We start from the raw sequence: 15940 nt of genomic DNA, 5'->3' as shown, positions 1-15940 counted from the left end.
CTACTTGACATCATAATTTTGAATTAACATCACAACTTTAAACTCCTGGCTTCGCCACGGAGGAGGCCGCCGGGCGTGACGGTGGCGAGGCCATCCCGCGCAAGGTTCGCCGTGGTAGGCGAACTCGCCGTCTTCCGCCGCCAGAGCCACCTCTCCGTCGAGGCTCACGCTCAGCAGGAGGAGCAGACCGAGCGCAAGCACAGACTCAGAAAGCATGGCGCCTCGTCACACTTGCAAGGAGCAGACCAAGCCTCTCCTTTTGACGTTGTGGATGGGTGATTGCTTTGACGGTGAAGAGGAGACGCCGGGCTGTGGAAACTACACGAAGAAGGACGTGTGTTGACAAGGAATACCATTTTTCGGATCTGGAGTATCTTTCGCAGTGTGACTCGTTAGCTGGGTAATTAAGCACCGTGCCGTGCGGGGCAAGGCAGAGAGCGTAGTCGTTGCACGTGGAAGGAAGCAGGAAAGTAGTGCCCCCGTCCTTGTTTATTAGTCCTTCTCATACTTAGGTTCATATTTTGACTATGATTTGAGCTAATAAATATATATTATATATAGTAAAAGTAATATTATCGAAAACTATGTTTAAATATGAATTCAACGATATAGTTTGTTTTGACATGCATTAAGTTTTTGTTACTTAAATTTACGGTCAAAGTTTGACATAAAATACAAAAAAGGACAATAAATCAGGACAGAGGTAGTAAGGGGGAGGGTACCTCATGGACACAACGACGACTGATGCTGAAAATGATTTTCAGTGTGCTGAAATGTTGAATTCAAAGTAATACGCCTGCCTCGTACAACTACGAATATGATAGGCCCGTGACACTAATGGCTATATGCTTCCACAGAGTCCATGGTCTCAAACTCGTTGTCTATGTATGTCTTCTACCTCAATAGGCTGAAGCGCGTGTCAGGTGAAAGTTGGTAGAAAGAACCGGATACTTAAAGGGTGTGAATAGGTCTCAGTCAACTGAAACTTAACCAAACCGCAACAGTTCATGTTGTGCACGTACTTTGTGCTAGATTATTAAGTTGCTAATTCTCCTGAAACTCGCTTCGGTCCAAACTGCAACAGTTTATAGCTACATCGCCATATGCTCGTACAAATTCAACAGAAACTGGTTTCGGTCCAAACCATACACAAAATTATTGATTGGTTCCTAGGCAGCACAAATTCCCCATATTTTAGGGGGGGATTAGGGGAGGTTTAGCGGAGAGATTAGGGGAGACCGTAGCCAAATTCCCCGTAATCACAGGTTTTTGTTTGAATTATGTATGCAATGTTGGAGTGGAGAACAGCGGCTGAGGAGGGCAAAAATTTTGGGCATCACTTTTACCACATCTGTTAAAGCAACAACCGTGGCGGTGATGATTTTTCTCTCTCTTCTGCCCTATATTGTTTTCACGACACCAATTTTTCATCATCTGTTTGAGATGCTCTTAGGATATCGATAAGCAAATCCATAACTAAGCTTACACCTCGCCAGGGACTACTAGTGGACTCCGGAGTCTCGGCAAATGGCGGTTACCTCTATTTCCTTACCAAAAGTGTTACTGATTACTGAAACTCATGCATGAGATAGAACTAGTTCACTTAGACAAACTCAGATCCAATATGGATTACAGGTTCTTAAAGGAACATTGAGAGAAGAATAAAAAAAGAGGTGTAAATTAAAAGCATTCACCTTCCCTCTTCAAGAATCGACACCGAAGACTCACCAGATACAACACAAATATTCGTATTCGATGAAGGGTACGACATTACGTATGAATCGAACCCTTCATTCTGCATCATTGCTATCCTGTTGTAACTCATGTAGGCGGACAGGTCAGGAATTGACTGGTCGCGGTTCAGGTATTGCATGACCTTTCGCATGCTAGGTCTTGCATTGGCCGATGGGTAGGAGCATAACAAACCTAATTTGAGCAGCAGGGTGCCTTCCTCTGTGTTGAAATTCCCCATAAGACGTGGATCGACCACGTCGAGAATTGAGCCGTTGCGGTGATGTTCAAGCACCCAATCGACCAACACTAACTCTGTGATATCCTTGCTACTGTTGATTGGCCTACGCCCACATGCGACCTCAAGGATAAACACACCAAATGCGAACACATCGGTTAAGGGTGTTGCCTTCCCGGTGCGTATAAGTTCCAGTGCAAGGTACCCCATGGTGCCCACCACATGTGTTGTTTTAGAAACTGTGACATGGTCGTATAACCTTGCTAGACCAAAATCACCGAGCCGTCCATTCATCTGACTGTCCAAGAGCACATTGCTAGCCTTTATATCTCGATGGATGACAATTTGCTCCCATTCCTCATGAAGATACAACAAGCTTGATGCGACACCTTTGATGATCCGAAACCTCTCAGGCCAATGTAGAGCTGGCTTATTTTGAGTATGCAAGTACTTGTCAAGACTACCATTTTCCATGTACTCATAAACCAAGAGAAGTTCACCCTTCCGACGGCAGTAGCCTAGTAACCGTGCGAGATTCCGGTGTTGGAGACGGCCAATGCTCACCACCTCCGCAATGAACTCCCTTAGTCCTTGTTTAGAATCATGTGACACCCTCTTCACCGCAACCTCCAAGTTGAACGCAGAAAGCAATCCTCTGTACACTCTTCCAAATCCTCCCACTCCAAGTAAATTCCTACCCGAAAACCCCTCAGTGGCATGAAATAAATCCTTGTATGCGAAACGGTGTGGGCCGAACTCATCCTCCCAATCTTCTCTCACCTCGGCAAATCGGCGCCGATGCCACAAGAAGAAGAACACGGCAGCTAGCACGGCAATGACAAGCGATACCGTGGCCGGTGGCAACACGACGTCCAAGATCTTGGACCGAGGCTTGGGACCTAGGCGTGGCAGGGCGGGAAGCTTGAAGAAGTCTAGCGCCGGGGCAGGTCCGTCGAAGCTGAAACTCCATCCAAGGACAGAGTGGTGATTGTCACCGGGAGTACCGCTAGAAGCAGAAAAGCCGACGTACATTTCGTCCACCATGACCGTGGAGAGATCAATAACCTCGGAGAGTAGAGGATTCCTGGGCTTTGGTACCTGCACAGGTGCTAATGTCACATTGATTCGCCTGGCTTGGGCGTCATAGTCCACCCACACCTGCATCGGTTTGCGGCTGTTCAACCTCAGATCTTGGAAGGCGCCGTTCTCGTTGCTGTAGTACCCAGCCGGCTTGGCCTGCCGTGAGACTAGGCTGTTGACGTCGATGCCGACGTGGTTGCTGTCGATGTCGCGGAACGCGACGTCCATGATGGTGTCGAGCTCGACCGCCAGGATGCGGTGGCTCGCCGTGCCGTTTGTCGCGTTGAGGAGGCCCATGTACCGCCCGCCGTTCGCAGTCGAGAGGTTCGAGGTCGGAGCGACCACGAACGCAAGCCCGTAGCTGGTCAGGCCATCGTACCTGGACGAAATGGCAAACACGAAGGTCGTGGAGAAGGACCGCGCCATGGTGGTGCTGCTCGTCGTCGTGGTGGAACTTTCGAGGAGGAACTGGAGTGGCGCGGGGTGGAAGGCATGGCCCGTGTTCGAGGACTCCGTGTCGGTGAGCAGCAGGAGGCCGTTGGGCATGACGGTGGCGAGGCCATCCAGCGTAAGGTTCGCCGTGGCGAATCCTTGGTAGGCGAACTCGCCGTCTTCCGCCGCTAGAGCCACCTCTCCGTCGAGGCTCAGGCTCAGCAGGAGGAGCAAACCAAGCGCGAGCAGAGACTGAGAAAGCATGGCGCCTTGTCACACTTGCAAGGAGGAGCTAGCAGACCAAGGTTCTTCTTCTGACGTTGTGGATGGGTGATTGGAGCCTTGCAGGCTTGGTTTTCTAGCTTTGGGCTGTGGAAACTACACTGAGGAGGACGTATTTTGACAAGGAATACCATTTTTCTTGAGTATCTTTCGCAGTGACCCTTTCGCGGGGCAAGGCAAGGAGCGTCGTTGCACGTGGAAGAAAGCAGGAAAATGAGGGGGAGGGTACCTCCTGTGGCCGATACCGGAAATGATTTTCTGTGTGCTGAAACGTTGAATTCAACGCAATACGTCTGCCTCGTACTACTATGAATTTCAACGCAATACGTCTGCCTCGTACTACTACGAATGATAGATAGGCCTGCTACAGTTAATGGCTATCTGCTCCCATGGAGTCCTTGTTCTCGACCTCGTCGTCTATGTATGTCTTCTACCTCAATAGGCTAAAGCGCGTGTCAGGTGGAAGTTGGTGCTAGCAATAGTTGGGAGTATACCTAGCCATGGGCAGCCCGGCCCGCTGACCCGACGCGGACCAAAAGAGGCCGACCCGACCTTGCCCATGGGCTAGGCCTAGGCCTAGATTTTGAGCCTGATGGCTGGGCTTGGCCAGGCTCGAGCTTGTCGTATTTACAATTTAAGGAAGAGGCCTAGCCCGAGGCCCAATGGGCTTTTTATCTGATAGGCCGGGCTTGGGCCTGAAAACTAGGCCACACAGCCGGGACGGGCCTAGGTTTTCTGCTTCGGTCTTTGTTAGGCCTGGCCTGAAACTCGGTCCGACCCAAGTTATGCCCAGGTATAGTCGGGAGGAGGGAAACGGGGAGTAATGCTAGACCTATGTAAAGTTTGTTACGTGATTTACGTAAGCAGTACCCTGGAGGATTATTATTGGATCACTAGGAGGGAAGGGGCCCACCCCGGTGAAAATCGAGGGGCCGAAAAGATTAGTTTGGTATTTTAGCGGGCCATAATAGAAACATATAAGTTTGGAGTCTCGATCCAAATCAAACCACGTACGAAGATGAGCGCAACAGCGAAATCACTAATTAAGGAGTACGCGTTGCAAAGAACACTCCATCTTCCCAGGTCACGACAAGTGGCGCACATGCAGCACGCCACTTGTCGCAACCTGGGAGTTTTCCCTTTTTTCATAGATTCGTTTATTCAAAACGTTTTATCTCTTAAACCGTGCGTCCAAATCTCAAACCGTTTTCACCATTGGATTCCTCGCGTCGAGATCTTCAAAACTAGATCCCATGTTGATAGGTTTTGACGAACTTTTTTTTCACGAAAAAAACCGGACGAAAAAACCAAACGGGGAACACGGTTTTTTCCCTTTCCGAAAGGGGCACGCCCGTGCCTCTCGCGAAATCACAACTGTGCCTCTCATGGAAGCAAAACCTTGACTCTCGTGGAAAGAAAAAAAAAACAGAAAACGCGTTTTTTTCCTTTCCGAAAGAGGCACGCCCGTGACTCTCGCGAAAGCACAACCGTGCCTCTGGTAAAAGCAAAACCGTGACTCTCGCGAAAGAAAAAAAAAGAAAACGCGTATTTTTTTCCCTTTCCGAGAGGCACGGCCGTGACTCTCGTAAAAGCACAACTGTGCCTCTCGCGGAAGCAAAACCGTGACTCTCGCGAAAGAAAAGAAAAACAGAAAACGCGTTTTGTTTTTTCCTTTCCAAGAGGCACAGCCGTGACTCTCACGAAAGCACAACCGTGACTCCCGCGAAAAAAAAACAGAAAACGCGTTTTTTTCATTTCCGAAAGGCACGGCCGTGACTCTCGCGAAAAAAAAACGTGACTTTTCACGGAAAAAAAAGTAAACGCGTTTTTTCGCGCAAAAAAATTTTTTTTTCAAATTTTTTTTTGTCGAAGCGCTAAGGAAGACCGGGGAAAAACCAAAACGTCGAAAAAATCCGGGAAAAAACCGTTTAAAAAGTCGAAAACGCGTGCGGAAAAATTAAAAAAAAAAAACAAAATCTGAAGGAAGCGTCTAGAGCGCGACACGTGGCGAATGGCTGAGAGCGCGCCAAGTGGCGCTGATCGTTGCGAGGCTCCCGAAGGAGCGCTCGTTAACTAGTTGCTCCCGCGCAACAGCTATCGATCGCCCGAACCGACTCATAACAGGAATCGCCTACGGGCTACCACTAGTGGGCTGGCGCTTTTAGCGCGGTAGTCGCTGGCACTCATAGCGGTCGCTGCAGGTTCGTTCAGTCCATTTTTCCTTATTTGTTATCTCTTATTTGTTGTTTTTATTGTCTTTCACGGTTTTTTTTCATTTTATCCTCATATTACATTGGTTTTCTTTGTTTTCTCATTGTTAGCATATGAATTTGGAGTCTCGATCTGTTTTCGGAGTGACTGGTTAGCTGGGTAATCAAGCACCGTGCCGCGCAGGGCAAGGCAAGGAGCGTTCGTCGTTGCATGTGGAAGGAAGCAGGAAAATAAGGGGAATGATTTTCAGTGTGCTGAAACGTTGAATTCTGCGTAATACGTCTGCCTCGTACTAGGAATGATAGGCCCGCTAGAGTTAGTGGCTATCTGCTCACATGGAGACATGGAGTCCACGGTCTCGAGCTCGTCGTCTATGTATTCAAAAGATAACAAAAACACTCACTTTGCCCAATATCAAGAACCTGCAAGGAAAAATGTGGAAAGAGCCTTCAATGTGCTTCAAAAGCGCTTTGCAATTGTTCGTGACCCTGCCGAGTACTGGAACTCCAAGGTTCTATGGTGAATCATGACTTGTTGCATCATATTGCATAACATAATCCTTGAAGACGAGAGAGATATGCCTTAGAACTTTCGGTACATCACCAATCGGACTCCGGTTGAGCCACAGTATGATACAAACAAGATCTTGACATTCCTTGAGGGGCATCGCAAGATCGAGAACTGTCAAGTTCAAACTCAACCCCAACAAGATCTTGTTGAGCATCATTGGCAACGTCTAAGCGAGTCCTAGTTGTTCTATGAAATGCTATTTGCTACATTCAACCATTTAGCGTGTTTAAATTCGGTTTGTAAACTATATTCGTAATTTGGTTGAACATTTAAATTTATGTTTAGTTTATATATGTGTGCCATATGTAGTTGCAATTTATACTAGAATTGCAAAGTTTAGAAAAACAAAAATTTACTCCGTTATATTTAGAGGATCGGCTAGGTCCAGCCAAAACTTAGTGAAGTATATATACTCCACTAAGCCCTTCATTAAGCCTTTTACTCCGCTAAATTTTAGGGGATCGGTTAGAAATGCTCTAACTAGCATAGAGTAAGCGTACCTAGGTGAACCATTTAATTTGGGAGAACTGTGCATGGGTGCAGATCGACTTGCTAGAGACTGTCACTGGAAAGTTGAGGTAATATCACTAATGACCACTAAACTGATGTACAAAATAGAAATATCACTATGAAAACTCGGTTTCGTACATTAGTAAAAGAGGTCCCCCAGCATACCTGGTTCACAAGATATTCAAAGGAAAGCTCACATCAGAAGTGGATTACAAGCACTTAAAGGAACAATGAGACAAGAAACAAAAAAAAAAGAGGCGTCAATTGCAAGCCTTCACCTCCCCTCCTGCAGAATTGTCACTGAAGACTGACCACACACAGTGCTATTCGACGAATTGGACGGTATTATGTACGAATCGAACCCTTCATGCTGCATCATTGCTAACGTGTTGTAACTCACGTAGGTTGGAGACAGGTCAGGAACTGATCGGCCACGGTCCAGGTATTGCACGATCTTCCGCATGCTAGGCCTTGCACTGGATGATGGGTAGGAGCATAATAAACCTATAATTTAAGCACGAGAGTGACTTCCTCTATGTTGAAATTCCCCACGAGTCGTGGATCTACCACGTCGAGAATTGAGCTGTTGCGGTGACGTTCATGCACTCAGTCGACCAACACTATTTGTGTGACATCCTTACTGATGTTAATTGGCCTACGCCCACATGCGACCTTTAGGAGAAACACGCCAAATGCGAACACATCGGTTAAGGGTGTTGCCTTCCCGGTGCGTATAAGTTAGGGTGCAAGGTATCCCATGGTGCCCACCACATGTGTTGTTTTAGCAACCGTGCCATGGTCGTACAACCTTGCTAGACCAAAATCACCTAGCCGTCCATTCAACTGACTGTCCAAGAGCACATTAATTGCTAGCCTTTATATCTCTATGGATGACGATTTGCTCCCATTCTTCATGAAGATACAACAAACTTGATGCAACACCTTTGATGATCCGGTACCTCTCAGACCATTGTAGAGTTGGCATATTTCTATTGTACAAGTATTTGTTAAGACTACCATTTTCCATGTAGTCATAAACCAAGAGAAGTTCACCCTTTCGCTGGCAATAGCCTAGTAACTGCGCAAGATTCCGGTGGCGGAGACGACCAATGCTCACCACCTCAGCAATGAACTCTCTTAGTCCTTGTTTCGAATCATGTGCCGCTCTCTTCAGTGCAACCTCCAGATTGGAGGCAGAAAGCACTCCATTGTACACTCTTCCAAATCCTCCTACACCAAGTAAATTCCTACCTGAAAACCCCTCAGTGGCATGAAATAGATCCTTGTATGCAAAACGATGTGGGCTGAACTCGTCCTCCCAATCTTCTCACACCTCCGCAAATCGGCGCCGACGCCACAAGAAGAAGACCATGGCTAGCACTGCAATGACAAGCAAAGCCGCGACCAGTGGCAACACGACATCCATCATCTTGGAGCGAGACTTGGGACCCATGCGTGGCAGGGTGGGCAGCTTGGAGATGTCTAGCAGCGGGGCAACCCCGTCCATGCTGAAGCTCCATCCAAGGACATAGTGGCGTGTGCCTACGCCATAACCTCCAGAAGCCGAAAAACCAACGTACATCTTGTCCGCCATGACAGTGGAGAGATCAATGACTTGAGAGAGTAAAGGATTCCTGGGCTTTGGTACTTGGACAAGTGCTAATGTCACGTTGAGTCGGCTAGACTGGGCATCATAGTCTACCCACACCTGCACATGGTTTTGAATTTCATTTTTAGAAATATTTCATCCATAGCCAAAACCGCTGGTTTCAATTTTCATTTTGGACAAAGGACCAAAATTTTCAGAGATCCAACCAAATATTTACAAAAGTCAACAAAATAATTTGAACTTATGTCTAGTACTGTGATCGTTGAACAATTGAACTAATGAAATCATAGTGAAAGTGAAAAACCATGACCTGCATCGGTCGGCGGCTATTGAGCCTCAGCTCTTGAAAGGCGCCGTTCTCGTTGTTGTAGTACCCAGCCGGCCTGGCCTGCTGTGAGATGAGGCTCTTGACGTCGATGCCGACGTGATTGCTGTCGATGTCGCCGAGCTCGACGTTCATGATGGTGTCGAGCTCGACCGCAAAGATGGTGTCGCTCGCCGTGCCGTTGGTTGCGTTGAGGAGGCCCAGGTACTGCTCGCCGCTCGGAGCGACCACGAACGCAAGCCCATAGCTGGTCAGCCCGTCGTAGTTGGAAGTAATGGCGAACACGAAGGACGTGGAGAAGGATCGCGCCATGGCGGTGTTGCTCCTGCTCGTCGAAGTTTCGAGGAAGCGGAGTGGAGCAGGGTGGAAGGCATGGCCCTTTCCCAGGGTCTCCGTGTTGGTGAGCAGAAGGAGGCCGTTGGGCGCGCGTTACACTGGCGAGGCCATCCAGCGTAAGGTTCGCCGTGGGCTAGCATGGCCACACCTCCGTCGAGGCTCAGCAGCAGGAGCAGACCAAGGGCTAGCATGGACTGCATGGTTCCTCTGCCACACTCGTAGTGTTTGCGTTGAAGAAGCACACGCACAGCCCATAAAAACTCGCCATTGCTACGATTTTTCTTCTGGCGGCGTGGAGACGCCGGGCAGAAAACTACACGGAGAACGATCGTGAGTAGTACTGCTTCCTTGAATAGTATCATCCGCACCGTGTCGTGCGGGCGGAGCAAGAAAATGATCTCTGTTTCATCTTTCCACGGAATCCATGGACTAATTCTTGGGCAGTTCTGACAGTGGCTCGTACCTAGTTCATCCAGGTCCAGCCATTTTACAGCGAGGACTAGCAGTATCTCATGAATTCTGGGGTTCCCATCTAAACTTCCATGGAAATTAACTTTCTAGTGGGTTGGCGTCACCCATGAACCACTTACTGCTGCATTTTTGGAGGAGAACAGTCAGGATACTCGAGTCGGCCACTGATGATAAAATTCAACGCTGAGGATAATTCAGTCGATCACTGGTACTCCGAGTCCATGGAAGGGAGGAGGACCTCGAACGCCTAGCCCACGTAGCTGCTCGTGACAACGCCCCTCTTCTTCTTAAGTACTCCCTCCGTTTTAAAATAGATGACTCAACTTTGTACTAACTTTATATAAAGTTGAGTCATCTATTTTGGAACGGAGGGAGTAGCATACATGAACAAGTGAACAAGTGAATTGGCAAAAAATAGCAAAAACAAAAATTAAAAAAAAAACTAATTTTTTTGGACGTACAAGTCGCTTCTGTGCGGGACGTCTCCACAAAATTTTGGGGTGTCAATTTGTATTTTTTTGCTATCGGCACCTCAAATGTCGAAACACCCACGAACATCATGCACTTGAGCATCTTGGATTTAAAAAATATTTTTTTAATATTTTTGCTATTTTTTAATTTTATTGTTCACCGGGTGCAGATGAACATAGGCACCTTTTTTAAGCTTATAATTTAGAAAAAAACTGCACTAACAAATTTTTTATACCATGTTAACACTTTTTTCAAATTTGTGGTTTTAAAGTTATTATGTAAATTTAATTTTATGCAGTATATGCATTTAAAATATAAAGAAATTAAAAAGAAAAAATAAATAAATTTGATTGTCGTCAGCATGACATGCACGTCCTACTTGGTCAGTCCACCAGCGGTGCTATGTAGGCGAAGTAGGCTTCTTCCTCGGAACAGATGGGACATAGCCGCACCCGAAGATGAGCGAGGCCAACGTGTAAACGGGTGGCTGCTCGATCGCGTGCGGCCATGCAGATGGACGTACTTATGAATCTTCCTTCATATATTAGTATGTATTGATATAGAGATATAGAGAAGTATAGATATAGAGATTTTTAAGTTAGTAGAGATAGAGATAGTAGAGAAGACGTTGGGTCCTCTTGCCGACGACAATACCTATTTGATGCCCATTAGCGGCAAACAGATGCGCTTTTGCTGAAGCGAGCCATCTGTAGCGTCCACATGGGCTAGCCCACGACTTCGATGTTTTTTTATTCGCTGAGGGATCTAGGAACCATCTGGAAGGTTCCTACCCAGATTTTGGAAACTTCTAGAAGGTTTCCAAACCGGGTTTTCCTTTATTTATTTATTTTTAATTTCCTTTTTGGTTTTTTTCTCTTTTCTTTTTTTGTTTTCTTCATGTTTTGTTCTTTATCCACAATATGTTATTTATTTATTTATTTTCTTTGATTTTTCTTATAGTTCTTTCTTTCGGTTTTTTTATTTTTCTTTTTACCTTTTATTTTTATTCTCTCTTTTTTTGTATTATAAAAAAGTTCATTGTGTATTAAAAAATCATTATATATATTAAAAAATATTCACCATATATTAATAAATGTTCAACTTATCTTAAAAAATGTTTATTATGTATGTGAAAGTTGTTCAGCGTATATTACAAAAAAATTCAGTGTATATAAAAAATGCTCATGTTTCGCAATAAACATCACATTTTCAAAAAAAATCCTGTTTGAAATGTTTTATTAGAATTTTTAAATCTGTTCACATTTTCAAACATTATTCGAATTCTTTAAGATTTTTGTTTCATAGTTTCTCCAATAAATGTTGAAAATTTCGAGAAAAACAACATATCTGCCATTGTAGTTCTTTTTTATAAGAATCTGCCACTGTGACTAGTACTTAAAATTTAGCGCCGCGTTTTACCACGGCAGACTTGCTAGCTTGACTCGCTATCAACTGTGTTCTGCATCCTAAGTTTCGGAGTTCTACTCCGCGTGTCTTGTTTTTTTCGTGAAGATTTACATTCGCCGTCTGCAAATGGGCCAGCCCGTTTGCGTGCCCTTCACGGAAAGCTCCACTACGATTTCTGGACCGTACATACAGTGGCCGCTTCCTCCTCCTCCTCCATGAAAAAAAACTAGGGTTGCCTCGTCCCTGGTAGCCTTAGGGTCATGGGGGCGCAGTGGATCCTGGCAAGGGCCATCGGGCAGGCTCCCATTTTTGTCGTTTCTTTGCGTATTGTTAGGGTATGTGTACTGCTCAGGAAGACTAGACGGCGGCGGCACCCTGAAGATGGAATAAAGGTCTCTCCGCCTAGCCCCCGTTCCGGCGATGCGTCTAGCATCGTTGGTGGACGTGTGGAGGCGTGTCTCCGGCGGATCTATTTTTGGTGGATTTGCTTGGATCTCGTCGTTGTTCGTCTACATTTGTGAGTCTTTGGGTTGGATCCTTCCTATCTACGTTATTCTTCGTCGGCGGCGGTTGATTTTCTGGTGCGTTGATCTTATGAAACCTTAGCACGATGACTTTTCGACTGTCTCTACTACAACAAATTGTGCCCGACTCCGGCGATGACGGTCCTTCGGCTCGCTTCAATCCTTGTAGTCATCTCTAGGTGGTCTATGAATCTGGATATAGTTATTATTATTTTTTATAATCGTTGTATTATCATGATTGAAGATGAATATATTAGAATTTTTCCGAAATAAGTATGCAATTGGAGGCACGCGGGCGTCCAATATTGGCTCTTCTTGCCAACAGAAAAATAATCTCTACTCCTAATGGACGAGTTGGTGAATCGTCTCCATGGTTTATTTTCGCTGGGTTTTTTCGTCTCTCCTCCCACCACCCCCTCCCACCCTGGTCCGCGATTTATTTTCGCTGGGTTTTTTCGTCTCTCCTCCCACCACCCCCTCCCACCCTGGTCCATCGGTTTATTTTTCTCTCCACTCTTTATTACAACCAGAACTTTCCTAACGAATAACAAATCACGGATCTAACTTTCTTAAATTATGCAAATCAATCGATTCCTTTTATTGGTTCAATTTGTCTTAGGAAACAAATAACAAATTTTCAGGAAACAAATAATACATTTTAATCTAACTTCCTTAAATTATGCAAATTAATCGATTCCTTTTATTGGTTCAATTTGTCTTAGGAAACAAATAACAGATTTTCAGGAAACAAACAATACATTTTAAACTAACTTTCCTAACTTATTTAAATCAATCGATTCCTTTTATTGGTTCAATTTGTCTTAGGAAATAAATATCAGATTTTCAGGAAACAAATAATACATTTTAATCTAACTTCCTTAAATTATGCAAATCAATCGGTTCCTTTTATTGGTTCAATTTGTCTTAGGAAACAAATAACAGATTTTCAGGAAACAAATAATACATTTTAATCTAACTTTCCTAACTTATTAGTGAAATTTGTTTTACGAAACAAATAACAGACACGTCACAACTTTCCTCCCAATAAATAGTTTCTTAACATTTGCAAACTTTCCTAATCAGACACGTCACAAACGGGCAGGTACTGATATCACGTTACCAAACAATAAACCCCCATTTGCATAGAAATCAATTCAAAAATCCTAACTTCCCTAAATTTTTACCTTTCCTTGATAACAACAAATATTTACTATGTTTTCCATCGATATTAGCATATTTTTTAATGAGATCTTCGGGTTATGATTTTTTTTTTGCGATTCTTTCCAATCGTGACCTCTCCTTCCACTCCGACTCCTTCTCGCATAAACACCTCCACCACAGCCAGGTGACACCGCCCCAGACCTCCTGCCTCTCCACACCTTCTCCGCCACCTCCTTCTCGTACTCCATTAACAATCCCTCCGCCACATTTGTCCACGGCGGTGTCGAGGGCATGGCGCAGCAGCGTACGAGCGGTAGAGCAGCGCATAGCAGCAGGAAGCAACACACAGCAGGCGAGGCGAGCGGCCGACGGTGGAGGGCAGAGATGCGGCTGGCGTGGCTGAGGGGGCGGCCGGCAGAAGATGGCCACGACTGGAGGCGGCGCGAGGCAGGGGCGCGACAGCGGGGCGAGCGAAGGGATAGGCGGCAGCAGACGGGGCGAGCGCAGCCAGCGAGAGTGTGGCGCGCGGCCAGGGTGTGTGTCGCGCGGGGCACAGTGGTGCGGTGGCTGCGGCGAGCGTGACCGACGCGGTGTAGCACAGGCGTGGGCATGGAGAGGGAGTGGCCCCGCAGGCGCGGAAGAAGAGCGGCAGGCTCGGGCATGGGCGTGCATAGGAGCGGGCATGTGCCACGGGGTCAATCCGAGGAGCTCGGTGGCTACCCCTGCAATGGCCATGGCGGACGGCGGTTCTCGGCCACGGCGAAATACCTAACGAGAGCAAACGAGAGGGGAAACAGGAGAAAGGCAAGAGGAGATCATGGCGGTGTCAATGGCGCCCTAGGAGAAGGCATGGGAGCTCGGGGCGGCGCGGATCGAACGGCAATGTCGCGGTGGCCCAAGGATGAGGAAGACGGCAGCGACGTCGATGCGGGGGTGCTGGACTTGATCTCGTTGGCACAAACGAAGTAGCGAGGGCGTTCGGAGCTCCTCGACAAGCTCCTAGCCCGCATGGAGGGCAGTGGCCATGTGGACGGGGTCGGTCATGGTGGCCGTGGCGTCTGACTTCGTCCAGATCGACGGGATCGAGCGAGCGAGGAGGAGAAGTGGATTTGGGAGGGGGCGTCGAGGAGGAGTGAGGCCATGGGGGCAGGGAAGGCAGGGCGTCACCCTTATCCATTCCCCTTCGATGCCAGGGAGGTGGTCGGGCGGGAGTCCGGCTCTGTAGCGACGCGGTTCGGGGAACAGGAGAAGACGACCGCGCGGGGACTGGACCGCTGAGCCGGTTCGGTGGCAAGGCCCGGGGGGCAGGGCGAATCCCCTTTTACATCGTTCTTTTGGTTTTTCAATGTATTCTAATATGTTTCTCCTTTTTAACACCGTTTTCTATTTATTCTTATCAACTAAATGATCTCTACTCCTAATGTCTTAGTTGGTAGTCTCCGTTCCGGGTTTATTTTCGTCCCACCTCCCGAGTGAGGGAGAGGGGGAGAGAGAGTGAGGAAGAGGGAGGGAGAGGGTGTGTGTGTGAGAATTTGATGGTAAAAAAAGTCATTAATGTCACTTAACATGTATGAGAATATTCAATATAATATTAACATAATTCATATTAAACTTTTAAAATTAATGTGGCCCCGTTGCAACGCACGTGCGTTCTTCTAGTAATAATAAAGAAACTGAAAACCGCCGAAAAAACCGTTGGCGCACTCTGGAATGTGCCGAGGGGCCCTATGAGGCTACTGAGGCCGAATGAGATGCTTTGGAAGTCTTCACCGCACACAGCAGCGTTCACGTTCACGTGCATTGTTTGGGTCAAAAAAGTCATTCGTTCTCCTATCGCCACTTCGCATGGGCCCTTTGGCTCCGAGACCGTCCAATAAATTCGCCATCACAACCCATGCGCACCCAAACCAAACCGCCTTCACGCAATCACTTCCGTCGACGCTTCGAGCAGATCCACCACCGCTCCCAATTCCCAACCCCCAACACCAGCCATCTCCTCCATGGCGCGGGCACCCGTCCTCCTCCTGCTCGCCCTCCTCGCCGCGGCCCTCGCCGCGGCCACCCCGGCGGCGGCGCTGGGCGGCCGCGGCGCGCGGGTCGGCGGGTGGGGCCCCATCCCGGACGTGAGGGACGCGCACATCCAGGAGCTGGGCGGGTGGGCGGTGGAGCAGCACGCGAGGCTGGCCAGCGACGGGCTGCGGTTCCGCCGTGTCACGCGCGGCGAGCAGCAGGTGGTCTCCGGCATGAACTACCGCCTCTTCGTCGACGCCGCCGACGGCTCCGGCAGGAGCGCGCCCTACCTCGCCGAGGTCTACGAGCAGTCCTGGACCAAGACCCGCCAGCTCACCTCCTTCAAGCCGGCGGCCAACTGATCCGCTCCCCCTCCGGCGCGCGTCGATCCGCGGCCGGCGACCGCGTCCGCTCCGGTTAATCTCGTCCGCCCGTCCTTTGTAGTCGTACCACTAGTGCTGCCAATAAATGAGTCGCGTGGTTTGGCCGTCACTCCTGCAGTTCATCATCCTGACTACTACTACTAGTATATTTGGCAAATAAAATCGTGAGTACTCTGAGATTGTTGTGAT

The 15940-nt window shown here is 47.6% G+C and overlaps 2 protein-coding genes and 1 pseudogene across 2 annotated transcripts; 1 reads left to right on the top strand and 2 right to left on the bottom strand.

Moving 5' to 3' along the window:
* Positions 1 to 1586: 1586 nt before the first annotated feature.
* On the bottom strand, positions 1587 to 3803 carry LOC109743161 (L-type lectin-domain containing receptor kinase SIT2-like). Its single transcript, XM_040399281.3, has one exon. The coding sequence runs from the start codon at positions 3743 to 3745 to the stop codon at positions 1691 to 1693; it is 2055 nt and encodes a 684-aa protein (XP_040255215.1). The 5' UTR covers positions 3746 to 3803; the 3' UTR covers positions 1587 to 1690.
* Positions 3804 to 7308: 3505 nt separating this feature from the next.
* Positions 7309 to 9524, bottom strand: LOC109743162 (L-type lectin-domain containing receptor kinase SIT2-like; annotated as a pseudogene).
* Positions 9525 to 15247: 5723 nt separating this feature from the next.
* On the top strand, positions 15248 to 15928 carry LOC109743164 (cysteine proteinase inhibitor 8). Its single transcript, XM_020302236.4, has one exon. The coding sequence runs from the start codon at positions 15359 to 15361 to the stop codon at positions 15728 to 15730; it is 372 nt and encodes a 123-aa protein (XP_020157825.1). The 5' UTR covers positions 15248 to 15358; the 3' UTR covers positions 15731 to 15928.
* The last annotated feature ends 12 nt before the right edge of the window (positions 15929 to 15940 follow it).

This window comes from Aegilops tauschii, chromosome 2, assembly GCF_002575655.3.
Source record: "Aegilops tauschii subsp. strangulata cultivar AL8/78 chromosome 2, Aet v6.0, whole genome shotgun sequence".
Taxonomy (NCBI): Eukaryota; Viridiplantae; Streptophyta; class Magnoliopsida; order Poales; family Poaceae; genus Aegilops; species Aegilops tauschii.
The sequence above is the reverse complement of the archived record's forward strand: the minus strand, read 5'-3'. Positions and strand labels throughout refer to the sequence as shown.